Consider the following 16,395-nt stretch of genomic DNA (forward strand, 5'->3'; position numbering starts at 1 on the left):
GTATAGACTTCTCCGAACAAAGTGATGCAGGAACATCGAGTTGACCTTTACTTTGTCATGCCATAAATATGCGTGCCATCCAAATATTTTTTTATATCCCTCTAGGGCTAATAGTTTCTTGTTCTTTAATGTCATCCATTCTTTCAACCAAACTAGGCAGATTGCATCATGATAAAGTCTCAGATTGGGCAGTTGCATTCCGCCTCTTTCCTTTGCATCTTGTAAAACTTTCACTTTCACTCGAGGCTTCTTGCCTGCCCAAACAAAATCTGATATTTTCCTCTGCCATTTTTCAAATTGTTTGGAGTCTCTGATGATTGGTATTGTCTGTAGCAAAAACATTACTCTTGGTAACACATTCATCTTAACTGCTGCAATCCTGCCCAACCATGACAAATTCAATCTATTCCATTTAATCAAGTCTCTCTCTATCTGAGTCCATAGTTTTTCATAATTGTTTTTGAATAGATCTATGTTCTTTGCAGTTAATTCGACTCCCAAATATTTCACTTTACTTGTTACTTCACAATCCGTTGTTTCCATTAACAATTGTTGTTTCTGCTTACTCATATTTTTGCATAATATCTTTGACTTCTTTTTGTTAATGAAGAAACCTGCCAAGTCTCCAAACTCCTTGATCTTTTCTATCACTCTTGGCATGTTCTCCAATGGGTCCTCTACAATTAACATTATGTCATCCGCAAATGCTCTGACCTTGTATGAATAGTCCTTTATTTTTATTCCACGAATTTCATCATCTTGACGTATTTGTATCATCAGAATCTCCAATACTAAAATGAACAACAATGGAGATAACGGGCAACCTTGTCTTGTTCCTTTACTTATCGTCAATTTCTTGGTCAATTCATCATTCACCACAATTGCTGCAGTCTGGTCTCTATAAATTTCCTTAATTGCTCTGATGAATCTTTCTCCCAATTGTAGCTTTTCCATAGTGGCAAACATAAAGTCCCAGTTTAAATTGTCAAACGCTTTTTCAGCGTCAACAAAGAAGAAACCAACCTCTTTGTCACAACGCTTGTCATAATATTCAATAGCATTGATCACTGTCCTTAAGTTGTCTCTTATTTGTCTGTCTGGCAAAAAGCCTGCTTGTTCCTCCTCTATGACTTCCGAGAGCCACCCCTTCAATCTCTCCGCCAATATCTTCGCAAAAATTTTGTAGTCATTGTTGAGTAGCGATATAGGTCTATAATTTTTCACATTAGTCAGGTCTTGGCCCTCTTTTGGGATCAATGATATATTCACTTCACTCCAAGTTTCTGGAATCCTTTGATCCCTTAAAACCCCATTCATCACCTCTTTTAGGAATGGTGCCAGTTCATTAGCCATTGTCTTATAGAATTTAGCCGTAAGTCCATCTGGCCCTGGCGCCTTTCCTAGATTTGCAGATTGTATTGCCTTACTTATTTCCTCGTCAGTTACTTCACTATTCAACTTATTTCTCCAAGCTTCCGAGATTTCTGGAAGTTTGGTTTTCTCCAAATATGACGCTATTGATTCTTTGTTTACTTCTTTTTTATTATACAGCTTAGCGTAAAATTTATAAAAGGCTCTACTAATGTTAGCCTGCTCCAAATACGTTTTGTTATCTTCGCAAATTTTATTTATTATCTTCTTTTCCCTTTTCTTCTTCAATTGCCATGCCAGGTACTTCCCAGGTTTATTAGCACCCTCAAACGCTTTTTGATTCAGTCTTTTGAGATTCCACTCCAATTCTTTATTGCTCATTGCTGTTAGCTGTTCTTGAAGTATTTTAATTTCCTGGTATACCTTCTTTTTCCCTGGTCTCTTTTTTAGCTGTATTTCTTTGGCTTTTATTTTCTCCTCAATCTCTTGTCTTTTCTCCTCTTTCTTCTTTCTTGCTCTACCATTTAAGTCCATTAGTATGCCCCTTACAACCGCCTTGTAAGCATCCCAAACTTTATTGGTTGGTACTTCTTTATTCACGTTGTATTGTATAAAAAACTTTGTCTCTCTTCTCAGTATTTCCATATTCTCTCTTTCCTGTAACAAGTCCTCATTTATTCTCCATGCTTTCCTTTTTCTCTTTTTTCCAAATTTCCACATAATTGGGTTGTGATCTGAGCCTACCATAGGCATTATTTCTACCTCCTTAGTCCATAATGCTAAGTCTTTTGAGGCCCAGATCATATCAATTCTTGATAATGTAGAATGCCTTGCAGAATAAAAGGTAAACTGTCTGCTTTTAGGATATTCTCTCCTCCATACATCTTCAAGAGTCTCTTGTTGAATCAACTCAAAAAAAAGCTTTGGTAATAGTCCTCTTTTCTTTTGTGCCGTTGTAGTCTTTTTGTCTAGTTCCAAGTCTGTCACTCCATTGAAGTCTCCAGCAAGAATTATCTGGTCGTATGCAAGATCGTCTAAATGCTTCCTTAAATCCTCAAAGAAGCTTTCTTTTGCACCGTTAGGTGCATAAAGTCCGACTACCAACACTCTCTTTAAATTCCAAATACATTCCACTGCTACAAATCTAGCTTCCACATCTCTCATAACAAATTTTGGCTGTAGCTCCTCTTTTATGTACAACACCACTCCTCTTTTTTTCTTGTTGGAGGCCGCTACATATTCTTTGCCCAATTTTCCAGATTTTAAATATTTTACATCCTGCTTTCTGATATGGGTCTCTTGCAAACAAACAATGTCACATTTTTGTTTTAGTAGCCAGTGAAAAGTATTTTTCCTCTTATTCGGTGAGTTTAGTCCATTTACATTCCAAGATAATACTTTACACTCCATACTCATGATCTTGTTGGTAAGTCTTTTTCATTGTCCTTAATAAATCGCTCCATCTCTCGCTCAGATCTGATGCGTTTTTTGGCCCCTCCAAACTCAAAAGACACTCCTTCCGGTAACTCCCATCTGTACCTGATTTTCATGTCCTTCAAAATCTGAATTAGCACTTTATATTTTTTCCGGTCCAGTAACACTGATCTGGGCAGTTCCTTCATTATAATAATCGTCTTGCCATCAATCTCCAATGGATCTTGAAACTGTTTTGTCACAATCCTCTCTTTCATATTTCGTGTTGTAAACTGCACAATCACATCTCTTGGTAGTTTCCTCTGGGTTGCTATTCTCGAATTCACACGGTATGCCACATCTAGGATAGCCACAACTTCCTCCTCCTCCTTCCCCAGGTACTCAGCCAACACCTCAGTCATCTGTTCTTGCGCTGACTTTCCTTCCACTTCTGGCAAGCCACGAAAACGTAGCTGCTTCTCCATATGTTTAGTTTCTGCAACTGACATTCTCCCCTTCACCAATCTCATCTCTGTTTGTTGCGTGTCTGCTAAATTCTCCATCGCGTCTTCTACTGTTTTAACTCTCTGCTGCGTTCCTTGTAATTCATTTCGTATTGTTTCCATACCTTTTTTCACTTCTGACAGCTCCGATTTTACTGTCTGTGTAACCTCTTTAACCTCTTTTATCAGCTCCAATTTCGTGTCCTTAAGTTCTTTAATCATATCTAAAAGTTTTTTGTCCAGGTTTTTATCCAGGTTTTCTATTGCCGATTGCCACTCTTTTTTTGACATCGTGGGGCTTGCTTTAGCTCGCTCCCACGAATCCGCTCTCTTCCTTAACTCCGTGGCGTAAAATTTAACGTTTTTCTATTTTAAATGTCCCGGTCTTCTTATAGAAATTAAGTTTTAAAGAGTCCAAAATGTTGGGCGTCTTTTCTCTATGGTTTCTCTATGATTTTGTAATCCAAGATGGCCTACTTCCTCTTCCGCTGAAGCCGCGACCCTTCCCCTTTCAAAAATGGCGATTCCCTACTTCCTGCCCTCCAGCAAGGGCCGCTTCTCTCCAGCCACTCTATTGTTATTACGCACTTCCTGTCTCCCGTCTTCCCACAGCAGATCTCGCGATGGTGTCTTTTTCTCACAGCTCCAAAGCCACAGGTATTCAAAACAATAGTCCCATTTCTTTAATAACTTCTTTAAACTTAGTCTCTTTTTAAATTCGATTCCTGCCGAGTCTTCCCCTCCTTTTCACTAGTCTGTTGCAGTTTAAAAATCTACTTTTTTTCCTCTCTGTTTTTATCAATCTGTCCCGTCTCAGAAGATAATGATCTTTACCTTCTCTTCACTTTTCTCGGGTTGTAATCGCTGTTTCGATTTTAAGTTCTCCTCTCAGCTTCTTCCCCCAATCGATGCTTGGGTATGTAGGTCTTATGCCAGCCGAATTGGCCCCAAAACTGCCGCAGAGATTATAGCCGACCCGTCGCAAGGTGGGACCTCAAGGATCGGGGGGAGACTCGTTGTGTAAAGCCCCCCCTCGTCCGAGATCTAGCTCACCCTAGGGTCTTGAGCGTTCTTTGCCTGCTCCCCGCCTGAGAGCAGTCGGCCGCGGGCTATTTTCACCCCGCTGGCCGGTTAAAACGGCAGTCCGGTCAGCTCCGCAAGTGGAGCTGCGTTAGACCTCCATGGATCCCAAACAGGAAGTCATGTTAGACTATTTTATGTGTGTGGATTGTAACGGCTTTTGGCCACAAACAATAAACTCTCTACTACTACTATTTTGTAATTCACATGGAGTCTTGGTGAGAAGGGCAGGCTATAAATGAAGATGATGATGATGATTTTGTTTTTTTAAAGGATGAATGTGAAGATATGCTCTCTTTCCTGGTATTTTGTTCACAACTTAGTAATCAATTAGAGGGTGCACTTCGTGAAGAAAAGCAGGTAAGTAATGTTAAACATATTATGTTTTGTTTTTAGATTTACTCTCTTTGTACTTGTAAATTTCTGCCTTACTGTAACACCTTACTGCACCCTATTTAAATAAGATAATCAACTCACACATGCAGGTATATTAAGGGAAAGCAAACTTTAGGCATGCATTACCATCCCTTTTGCCGTACTCATTGGGTCAGTGGATTGGAAAGGTCCCTCCTCACCTTAACCTCCTTTCTGTATGGTGGTTCAGGTTTTGAATCATTCACTTCCAACACCCCTTGACTTATACGACATTGTATTACTCAGCTATGAGACCAGTATACAGTCTCTGGAGTGATTGGGCAGGACTTACTTTGCCAACCCATCAAAACAATACATATATATATAATATATATGTATTGTTATAAGATATAAGATATAATTAAGATCTTTACTAATAATAAGAAAAGAACAACTTTAGTATAAAAATAAGGTATTATTAATAACGGGGGGTTGGAGTGCTGTTGGAAGTCATTATTGAAAAGGGGTGAGGGGAGGGGAGGGGAGGGGGAAATGTACACAGGGGAATTGAAATGAGGGTAATTCATTTTATGAGGAGATAGTAGAATTGGTTCTTCATGATAAGGCAACTAGCATCAACAAGCTACAGAGGCTCATAATTGCTAAGAGTACAAATAGGAATGCAGTAGAATCCTGAGGCATGATGAACGTAGTTTGGGCTCGCCCTAAGAAATAGGATGGAAGTGGCATTGTTGTGAATTCTAGCCTCTTAGTTAGTGATACTGCAGCCCACTTGAAATTGCTTAGCAGTTTACCTGTGGCTGTGGTCTACATCTGCTCACCTGGACATACATTGCTTAATATCTCATGATGTGATTACCCAATTTAATGACTTACAGCTGCATTTGTAAACTGACTTCTTGGAAAAGGAGTATATAAAGGGGAAACTCCATGGTACATGTAACTAATGAAGCCCCAATGCAACTTTTCTTTAAAGAAAAGCTGCTTTGGGGATAAGGTGTCTTTTGAGTAGTGGAGTATGTGTGTGTGGGGGGGGGGTGTAGGAGTAAATATATATCTGTAACAATTGCTTTGGAATGGAAAAAATGGCTACACCAAAAAGAATAAACACCCTGCTTCTCCCCTCACCTCTACTCAGAATTGCAGCTTCCAAAAACAGTTTTCCTTCAAGAATGGCATTGGAACATTGTTGCATGTAATTTGTAATTTACCCGGAAGCTGACAAAGCTCTGTCTGTTTGATCTATGATATCTTACTGACATTTCAATTGAAGTTTCAGTTAAGTGAAGAACCTGCACATGTGAACATTTATTCATATGAAAGTATCAGATTATATTTGTTCAGAAAAGTAGATTTGTTGATGTTAAATATTGAAAAATAGTGATTATAATTTTCTTTTCTAGATATTAGAATCATTGCTTAAGGTAAGAAACAAAGGTTTAAAAAAAAATTTTTAAAGGCTCTGTTATTTCTGAAAAATGTAATTAGTCAGTGGCTGATTGTTATTATTGTTTTTCCTTCAAGTGGTTTGAAAAGGAAGTCCAGATGCTGGAGGAGGTAAATTACATATGACATCTTAGGTGATAATATTTAATAGAAAATATTTTGAACATGTAACCATGTAAAGTATTTCTCTCTATATTTTGTTGTTTCTTATTTATGATTAACATTATAATAGTTGGGCAGGAGTGGGAGACCTGTGATTTTGTTCTTAAACATACACACTGGTAATTCAGGGTTGAATCTTTTTCCCAGCATCAACAGCAAAGAATCTCTGCCTGAGTTCTCTCATTTATGCATATCAACTGCTCCCTGTTACTTGCTTGTGTCCTAGCAAATAGCTCAGGTGCACTGGGAGAATTTGTTGTTGTTTTCAGTAAAGAAAAAGAGCTAATTTTTAACTTGAGAGAAAGGGTTTGGTGTTGAATTTGATTTGATTTCTGCGCCTCCAGGTGTTCATCCTTCTTAAGTAGTTCTGTCCTAAGCAAAGTAAATCCTAACTCCATTGAAGTCAGTAAGTTTAGAAGGGTGTAACTCTTCTTTAGGATGGCACTGTTACAGTCAGGGGTCATTTTATAGAAAAAGAATTGTAGGAACTCATTAGCATAACTCGTTAGCATATGCCAGACCCCTTGCCATCACCGGAAGTGTCATTAGCATAGCTGATTTGCATATGCCACGCCCCCCTGACATCCTCTATCCTGGCTGTTTTGGACCCAATCCTGGCCATTCAGGGCCGAAATTGGGCCCAAAATGGCAAAAAGGGGGCTGAAAATGGCCGAAAAGGGGCCCAAAATGGTCAGGACTGGGCCACTGCTGAGTGGGAGAGTGATCCACCACCCATCAGAGGCCTGATCTGGGCCATTTTGGCTCCAATCCAGGCCCAAAATGGCTGAGAGTCAGGTGGGCAGGGCCACCTGACATGTGACCTCTTTGGGGAACTGCCGGAACTGTGTTCCTGCGTGTTCCCCCTCAAAATGAACCCTGGTTACAGTGAATATTTTCCTGGGAATATTTTCCAAGCTCCATTGCATACACTTGAGTAGGATTCTGAGTAATCCCGTTTAGGATTGCTCTCTTAGATTTTCAAATAGATAACTCTTATAGGTGAGTCTATGCATGCTTACTTGGAAATAATGCTCACCGAGTTCATTGAAGCTTACTCCCAGTAAGAATGAATAGGATTGTTGCATTAGTGCATGCTGTTTAGGTTACACATATTTTCTGCCTATATTTCTCTAAAATATTAGTAAATTGTATGCTTCTTATATAAAAGAAAGTGATGTGCAGAAATGTGCCATTTTGATATAATCATATCTGTATAGCATTCTTTTGGGGCAGTTTATTAAAATGTATTTGAAGTGGTCTTCCAATTTATGAAAAGTTTGGTTGATACCTGTATATGATGATTTACGTTAATACTTTGATATTCAACTATGTTTTAGCTAGGTGAGGAAGAAATTATACCGGATTCACAAGTTCCAGCTGCTGATAAAAACATAACTGATAACATTAATAAACTAATTAACCGCATCCAGAGACTTGAAGACTTGAAGGGCCGTGTTCAAGAATTGCCCAAATATATCCGGACTTCTACACCTAGGTAGTAAGAGTGCTGTGAAATAGGGTTAAGATTAATAAGAAAAAAAAAGGATATTAGAAAAATTCAATAAGTAAATATTTTATTGCCTGATGGATTTCCCAGTTTCATTTACTTAATCATAAAAGACTCGGGGGGGGGGGGGTTCTCAAACAGGATTCGTCATAGAGGCCTGTAGATATTATTTCAAATCATATTTATCTGTGCAGATTGATCTTTGATTGCTGTTTCACACAGGGAAATTAATGCAGAAATTTGGAAATAGGTATGATCAAAATAAAAGTATATTATGATTTTGACTTGCACAAAATTTTATTAAGAAATTCCTCTTCCTTCTCTTGTATATCATTTCTATGCTACTTGTCTTATAGTACAGCTTAAATAGAAAAATAATATTTATCTGTATGCATTTTTGTTTAGAAATTAGAATAACCTAATTATCTCAATAGGTTTTCTTGATGTAGGATAGATGTTATTATAAGCAGAAGAATTATGCAAAATTGGAAATCATTGCCAGAATGTTGTTATTAATATGCATTTTGGAGAATTTGATTTAACATTTGCAATTCTGTATATTTTTACAGGGAAAGGAGAAGACAATTAGGACCACCACCGCCTATTCCAAAAGACCCCAAGAATATTATAGAAGGTAAAAATTATAATGTTATTGAGAACTCAGAAAAGCAAAAGCTATGGGGTTGGATCCCATGATAAATTTCTGCTAACGGAAGGGAGATTTTTGCTGATTCCCTCCTCTTAATGCACATCTGACTCTCCCTTATGATGTTCCTATTTTAATCTGTTTTAATAATTTTAACTAATTTACCAAATAGTAATTACTTTGCTTTGTTTCAGAACTTGCTATGAAACACACAACTGAAGATGTAATGAATATGGTTCAGGTTTTCCAAGATGACTCAGGAGCACCACGTAAGATCTTCAGAAGTTAAAATGTCTCTATCTTATGTATTGATAGCCCACCGTAGTCAAGTGGCCCTGATCTGTAGATACTTATAACTGGAGACTAGAGCCATGAATGGACAAGACATATTCCTACAAACCTGAGGATGCCCCAGTTTTGCAGAAAAATCTGAAATCTAAAAAAAATACATTGGGGGATTTAAAAAAAACCCAAATGATAAGAGGAACACCTGTAGCTTTAACTAGATGTCATCAGTGGCTGTTGCTAGGTAACCATAACTGTTTAGTTAGTATTTCCGGCTTGATTTCTGTCAGTAAAAGGCAGGGGGAGGGGTCAGGTTCCTTTCCAGGGCTGTTTTGACCTTTGAGGGAGAACTTATTGGGGCTAGGCCCCCAGAAGCAGCCACTTGACTTGATACCATATAAATTGCATTACTCACTCAGGCCTAACTTGCATTACTCACTCAGGCCTAACTGTTTGCTGTTGTTCAACAGCAGCCACCCTCCATAAAAGCCCGTGTAGTGTAGTGAATTTGATTAGAGTTTTAGAGTAGGATGTTGGAGATCCAGCTTTGAATCACCACTCTGCTGCAGAAGCTTGCTGGGTGACTTTGATCCAGTCACGCTCTCAGAGTAACCTACCTCTCAGGGTTGTTGTAAGGATAAAATGGAGGCAAGAATGATGTAAGCTACTTTTTGATCCCTACAGTGGAGAAAGGCAGTATATAAATGGATTAAATAAATAATAAATATAGATGAAGATGGAAGGCAGATAAAAAGTGAATTGTTTAGTGAGTTTGAAGGAGCAAAGGATGTAGTTGTAGGGAAAGGTGAGTATATGGAGGGGCGGTATACATCACCCCGACTCCCTCTCAATCCACTCGCTGGCCTGCTCAACCTGGTCTGCTTACCCTCTGCGTCCCCCATCATCTCCTTCTCCCAGAACTCTCCTCCAAGCCTCCACTCTCGCACTGCTCTGCTCTCACTCCACACCATCTCTCCTTACTCACACCCACCACCTCAGAGCTCTTCCCAGCCACCTTATCTAGGGTTTCCTTTCCCCACCCCACCCTCCTTCTAGGCTTGTTCCCTCTCCTGACTTGGCCCAGGTGTGCCTTCCCTCAGGTGTTTCCCTCCTACCACTAATCCCTTCTTGGCTTCCTTGCCTTACTGGCAGGGTGGGGTTGAATGCGAGCCATCCCCAGCTGAGGTCTCCTTGGCCTTGCTCACGAGGAGCTGCCCCAGTAGGCCTTTGAACTGCAGAGCTTGCCTGGCCTTGCTCACGAGGAACTGCCCCAGCCGGCTGCTGAGCCTTCTTGGCCTTGCTCGCGAGGAATTGCCCTGGCCAGCTTCTGGGCTGCCTACTCATTGCTGCTGGGCGGGGCTACCCATCTCCTCCCCCAGAATGCCTGTGGCAGCTCCACCTGGAGGGGCTTGGGTCCTAGCAACTCCTGAGCCAGGCTACTGTCCTCTTGCCGGGGTGTGGCTCTGGGCTGTAGTGGCTGCTTCTCCTCCTTGGCTGGTGAGGGCTCTGTTTGGGCTGTCGCTGGGTCCCTATTCCCCCTGCCTTGACCCTTTTCCTCTAGCCTGCTTAGCCCTCTCTCTTCCCCCTGGACGGTGGGACTAGCTGGCCTCTCCGTGCTCCCCCCAGCCTTCTGAGGCTTTGGCCTTTTGCCCCTTCCCCTTGGAGTAGGCAGGTTCCGGCTCTGTTTGCCAGTCAGAACGGTTGAACTGCTGTCTCCCGGCTGCCCCCTGCCGCTGCCTGCCAGCAATTCCGGGGGCTGGGCTGCTGATCCCGGACACCCTCTCTGTGTTTCACCACTGAAGTGTAACGCTGTGTGCTTTTAGTGCACGCAGTAGGGAACTCTCGGTTAGAGTCCTGGGCCATGCACCCTACCTGCTGAATTATGGTTTGTCGAGGCTGGGGTTTATGTAGTGCTTGTGGGGCTGTGATTGGAAGCTGGGGAGGGGGTGGGTTGGCCACTGCTGGGGAGGGTGTTATTGGTTGTAGCTGTAGTCAACACCTTGCGCTGCACTGGGGCTCTTGGGTGGGACTGCCCCTGTGGGGGGTGCTGGGCCTGCCCCAATTTATGGGTGCCTATGAGCTACTTCTTGGTTTTTGATGGGGACACTTTCAGCTGGTTTTGGAGGGTGTTCTTGGGCTTAGGGAGCTGATTAACTCTTGCCTCACCCCTGGGTATGCCTCTTTGGCACTGCTCAATGCCATTGCCATGCCAGTGCCTGGCAGAGACATAGCACCACTGAGGTGCTCTGCTGGTACATCTAAGATATGATGGTGCCTTTCAGAAATATGCCAGTGGAGTGCCTCATTGGCTCCCTGTGCTCTTTCACTCCTTCCCTCAGGATTGTGCTGTTAGTCTCTTATAGGTATACTTCCATATTTTCATTTTTTGTTATTGTTCAGAAACTATTGAATCAATGAACAGTCACGTGATAGAAATAATGAAAATATTTGAAAGACAAACAAATAAGCTGCACAGGTAAATTCTGCAGACCCATTTTTTAGGTTGGTTAACAAAACTTATTTATTTATTTGGTTATTCATTTATCTTTTGTTATTGTTCAGAAACTATTGAATCAATGAACAGTCGCATGATAGAAATAATGAAAATATTTGAAAGACAAACAAATAAGCTGCACAGGTAAATTCTGTATATTGTATTTCCGCTCAAACAAATGTATTGTTTTAAATTATAACATATATCAGTAATATTATCTGTACTTATTTGAGCACAGGGGTCATACCTGGAAAGGTCTCCTAGGGCAGTGGTTTCCAACCTTTTCAGTATGGTGACCCACAAGTCTGAATTTATTTTGTATGGTGGTGACCCATCCAGGGCTGGCCTAAACAATTGAGAAGGAGCTGGGGGAGGTCACCCAGCTGAGGAAATCCTGGAAGATGGCAGGTGTTGGAGGAGGTGGGAGGCGACTTGATGCAGTATATCTCCGACAGCAGGTAGAGGGCAGTGAAACACTGCAGGGGTTGGGCAAGAGATTGGGCTGCTAAGTAGCAGTGCCAAGCCAGAGCCTGCACTCACAGACACCACTTTCTTTCCTCTTCTCACTTTTCCATGTGCTGAACAGCTTACCTACTCTCTGGGCCGGATCTAGGGGAGGGGCAGGGTGGTCACTTAACCTGGGTGGCATGGAGGCTTCTACGTGCACGCATGCATGCAGAGCAAGCCTGGCCACCAGCCACCACCCTTTCCCTCTTCCTCGACTGAGTGCCCGACTGCAAGTGGCAGTGAGGTGGCTGCTGCTGTATGCACGTGTGCATGCACGCAGGGCACGTGCTGTGGGGAGCAGAGTGGGCAGTGTAAGAACCGGGTCAGGCCTCTTTCGCGGGCCAGTCACCTCGGCAGAAGTTGTCAGGCTGTCAGGGAGGGAGGGAAAGAGGCTGGCAGTGGCGCTCACCCCTTGCTGTCTGGAAGACAGCTGCTCTGCCTTTGGGAGGCTGTGTTTGCTAGCTGGGTTTGGTGGAGAGGCTGTCTGGAGTGGAGGAATGGCAGGCAAGGAAAGAGTTAAGCTTTTCCACAGGTTCTCCCCCCTCTGCTTCTTCTCTGCTTCCCCTCTCGAAGTAATTTCCCTTCAAAACAACAAACGCCCACCTTAGTTTGCCCTTAAAATGCCTTTTGTTCCTACAGTAATCACAACTAGCCTGGTTATATCTGGAATTGGGAAATTCAAGGATGGGGCTTGGCACATGTTTCCTGGCACCTCTCTTTTAAAAGTACTGGAGACAAATAGAGCCCACTGCCTATGTTGGGATCAGCTCCATTTTCTCTGATGGGGCACTTTAACTGGCTTTGCACTTCCTTTAACCTCCAGGGCTGTTTTTCAGAACCTTTATTCAATAATGTCTTTGGAATCTCCTAATACATGAATGCCTCTGTGCATGTGCAGAGTGCTTTCTTTGTCTTATTGCTAAGCTCCTTGTAGACCCCAGCTTAGCTGCATCTTCAAAGCCCCCATTTGGGGAAGGGGTTCCTGATTGTTTCTTTGGTAATTTCAAAAGATAGGATTCGCAAGCCTCTCTTTAAGGAGTCTCTTTTTTGGACTTTTGTGTAAATCTCCATCTTTTGCTGTCCCAAAGGTTCAGAGGAGGCAATATGTGTTCAGTGGGTCAAAAGTGGGGTGGGGGAAACCAGAATAATGGTACTCACTTAGTTGTCGCATTGCCAGCCTGGAAAAATGTTTTGGAAACAGCCTTGAAAGTAAGTCTATGAAAGGTTCTAGACCTCAAGCCCCCCTCCCTTACCTGTCTGAATTGTGATTATAAAGTTTCTCAGTCTGGTTGCTATTCTGCCTCATCATTGGCAATCAGCCCAGCTAGAAGACTCTTGGGTTTTGGCAGACTTCCAGTGGAAGGGAATACCAGGGTTGTAGGGCAGCCATCCTACATCCATTCTGTCAAGAAGCAGCTTTTTGGAGGAGGATTAATGCCAGGTATAGAGAGTCCAGCTGGAGCGTTCTGGCTGATTTATTTTTGAAATAGTTCTTATTTGCACAATAACCCTGCAGGGTAGGACTCTACTTCCTCTCAGCATATTGAGATGTATTGATATGTCTAAGGGCATACAGTGAGTACAGCTGAGCAAACGTCCAGAAGCTGCTTTGCATAGGCCTGTTCCTCTCTTGGAGGGACAACAAGGATCTGCATGTGTGAATGAGCAAAGTGAAGGGTGGGCTCTCCTAAAACTAAAGGTAAACCATCAAAGCTGACTCCTCCTGCCGAAACATATTGGGACAAGGCTGACATGGCCAGGGAAAATTCCCAAATGCAAGCTGAGCTCATATCAGAGAAAGCCCAACAGAACCTAACTGAAGCACAGGAATGGAATCCCTCCCCCCCAACGAAAGTGAAGAAAGGAGACCAACACCACTTAAAAGAATCACATCCTTTCCTCCCAAACCAAACTGAAGCAAGGCAGACAGCTGCGACGTAAGCCAACAGAAGCAAACTGAAGCAAGGGAATGCCTTGTGCTTCTGGTTGGTTACTGCTTGGTTCTGTTCTGTGATGTTTCCCCACTGGCTGAACCCAGTGCCAGACTGCTGTGAATGACACTGGTTCTGTTGGCCTAAGTTCCAGCCATGTCCCTTCCCTCCGTTTGGTTTGGTAGGAATGGATGTGATTCTCTGATTAGATGTTTGTCCCCTTCCTTCACTTTGGTTGTGGGGGGATTGTATTCCTGTCCTTCAGTTTTGTCAGTGTGGGCTTTCTCTGGGATGAGTTCAGTGTGCATTCAGGAGTGTGCCTACCCATGGCAGCCTTGCCCCAGTAACTTTTTGCAAAGGGAGTCAACACAATTTATTCTGTTGTTTAAAAGAGTTGTTTATTATATATCTATATTAAAAACATTGATCATATACGTATATATAAAGAAAAAAAAATATAAGGGGCGCCATTTTTTACTTTGGCCCCCACTCAAAAAATATGTAGATCCAGCCCTGCCCGAGCTTCCCTCCCTCTTCTTCCAGCTACTGTTGTAAAGTTACTAGTTGCCAGACAGTCGTCCCACCTCATTATTGTTGCAAAGGGCGGGGCAAGGTGAGAATAGGAGAAGCTGGCAGGAAAGAAGAAGAAAGAAAGAGCAGGAGTCGTCATTAGGGATGGCTGGTCTGAGACTCAATTTCAGAGGTTTCATCGTGACCCACTTTTGCGTTCTGACCCACAGGTTGAGAAACCCTGTCCTAGGGCATAGCAGAGTTATGTCCTCTCCCCTTCAGTTCATATGCTCAAACACCACACCAGTCCATTATAGATGCCTCCCATATCCCTCTCCAATTTGTTCTCTTAAATTGGTACAAGTTCGGAACTCATGTTTCTTCACTGCCCAGGTTAAAGAGGGCTGTATAGGGATGATGGATGTGTGCATAGACTCATTTCCTGTACTGGCCTGGCGTACTAAGCGCCTGAACATTTGTGCTGGGTGGGGGTAGCAGATGAAAACAGTGCTCTGCTGTGCCCCATGTAAATCGATTCATGCATGGCAAGAGTGTGCATGTGGGGGTGTTTTTTGAGCCATAGCTAGAAATTACTTTCTAATTTATTCCTTCTGCCAAGGATCCAAAGGATCAATTTTATGTGATGTAAATTTATATAATTTGGTTTTCGTGTACCTTTGCCTTTCTTTAAATGTTTTAATCGTTTATAAAATGCAAATTTTAAAAGATTAATTTTTTTTTAGAGTTACAAATGAACAAGATGTCCTGGAAGGTGTAAGTATGCTTTAATGATTTATGCTTATGCAAATGTTCAGAACAATCATTTGATACAAAAACCTATAATAGAAAAATGGTTAATATATTTTATATTTTTAATATAACTGCAACATTTTACAAAGCTCCCCAGTATATATCTTCTCACCACAGAATCTGTGGACCTCTATATTAGGTATGATGTGTGCATTTGTTCATTTATCTACAGCTGGTGGTGGGATACCAGGTTTTTTTTCACTCACATTGGAATGTGTAGATGAGGGAAGGTAAAGCCAGTTTTCCAGCTGTGCTACCAAATTGGGCCAGTCTCGAGAAAAAACATGTTTAAAGCTATTGAAGGGTATAGAATACAATAAGGTGGTGGTAAAGAAAAGAATTTAGTTCTGTTGCATCCATACAGGCTACGTGTGAGTTTGATGCCCCCAGGCAAGAAATACAGAATACACCATAGTTGGATGAAAAAAAGGCACAATTTCATTGATTACAGCCATTGAAGCATTGGCACAGCATAAGAGCAATAGATCCACTGCATCGGCCCCTCACCGCTCGATGTCACGCATTCCATAGCCCTCTTGCTGGGCAGTACAGGATGGCAGGAGATGTAGCACCTGTCCAGGCATAACCCTGGCAGTCCCTGCCACCCAGGGTGAAGCCTGCAAGAGTCACCCCATTCAGCTTCCCCCAGATCCTTTAAGTGGACCCCAATGAAAGGGGGGTGAGCCACTCCACCAGCAATACTCACCCCAGTGGATTCGCCCCTGCTGGGATGTGACGATAATTCCCAGCAGCAGCTGGCACTTAGGGAGAGAAGGAGGGGAAATGGCCTGTCTTTCTTCGCTGCCATCCAGGAATGTTGGGGACAACCATGAGGGGCAGATGGCAAGATCCTAAGCCCTTCTTGCACTTTCCATCCTCTTGGCAATCTCCTATTTCTGCCACTGCCAGGTGGTCTGCCCATGCTTCACCTCCTGACTGCAATGTAGCCTGTTGATAATTCTGCGAGCCTTCTTTCCTATGTACTCTTACTTTATGTTTAAAAAACATTGCACACCCAACATGAATGCCCTTGTAATTCTTACTTTCGCCCTATAGCTCTCTCTTTCTGAAACAGATCTGAACAACTGGGTGAACCTCAGTAGTAGTAGTAGTAGTAGTAGTAGTAGTAGTAGTAGTAGTAGTAGTAGTAGTAGTAGTAGTAGTAAACATTCAATTTATATACCACCCTTCAGGATGACTTAACACCCACTCAGAGCAGTTTACAAAGTATGTTATTATTATCCCCACAACAAACCACCCTGTGAGGTGAGTGGGGCTGAGAGAGCTAGAAGCTATGACTGACCCAAGATCCCACAGCTGGTTTCAAGTGGAGGAGTGAGGAATCAAACCCAGCT

General features: G+C 42.3%; 1 protein-coding gene across 1 annotated transcript in view; it reads left to right on the plus strand.

Annotated features, from left to right (window-relative positions):
* The window catches only part of CCDC7 (coiled-coil domain containing 7), a 43,365-nt gene that overhangs the window by 7,988 nt on the left and 18,982 nt on the right, over window positions 1-16,395 (plus strand). Inside the window, exons 3-10 of the mRNA XM_054990960.1 lie at window positions 4,641-4,727; window positions 6,146-6,166; window positions 6,267-6,299; window positions 7,688-7,845; window positions 8,427-8,491; window positions 8,698-8,772; window positions 11,351-11,426; window positions 14,974-15,004. Coding sequence (XP_054846935.1) covers window positions 4,641-4,727; window positions 6,146-6,166; window positions 6,267-6,299; window positions 7,688-7,845; window positions 8,427-8,491; window positions 8,698-8,772; window positions 11,351-11,426; window positions 14,974-15,004 — 546 coding nt within the window. The remainder of the gene's footprint in view (window positions 1-4,640; window positions 4,728-6,145; window positions 6,167-6,266; window positions 6,300-7,687; window positions 7,846-8,426; window positions 8,492-8,697; window positions 8,773-11,350; window positions 11,427-14,973; window positions 15,005-16,395) is intronic.

The sequence above is a fragment of the Eublepharis macularius genome, chromosome 11 (genome assembly GCF_028583425.1).
Source record: "Eublepharis macularius isolate TG4126 chromosome 11, MPM_Emac_v1.0, whole genome shotgun sequence".
In the NCBI taxonomy this organism is placed as follows: domain Eukaryota; kingdom Metazoa; phylum Chordata; class Lepidosauria; order Squamata; family Eublepharidae; genus Eublepharis; species Eublepharis macularius.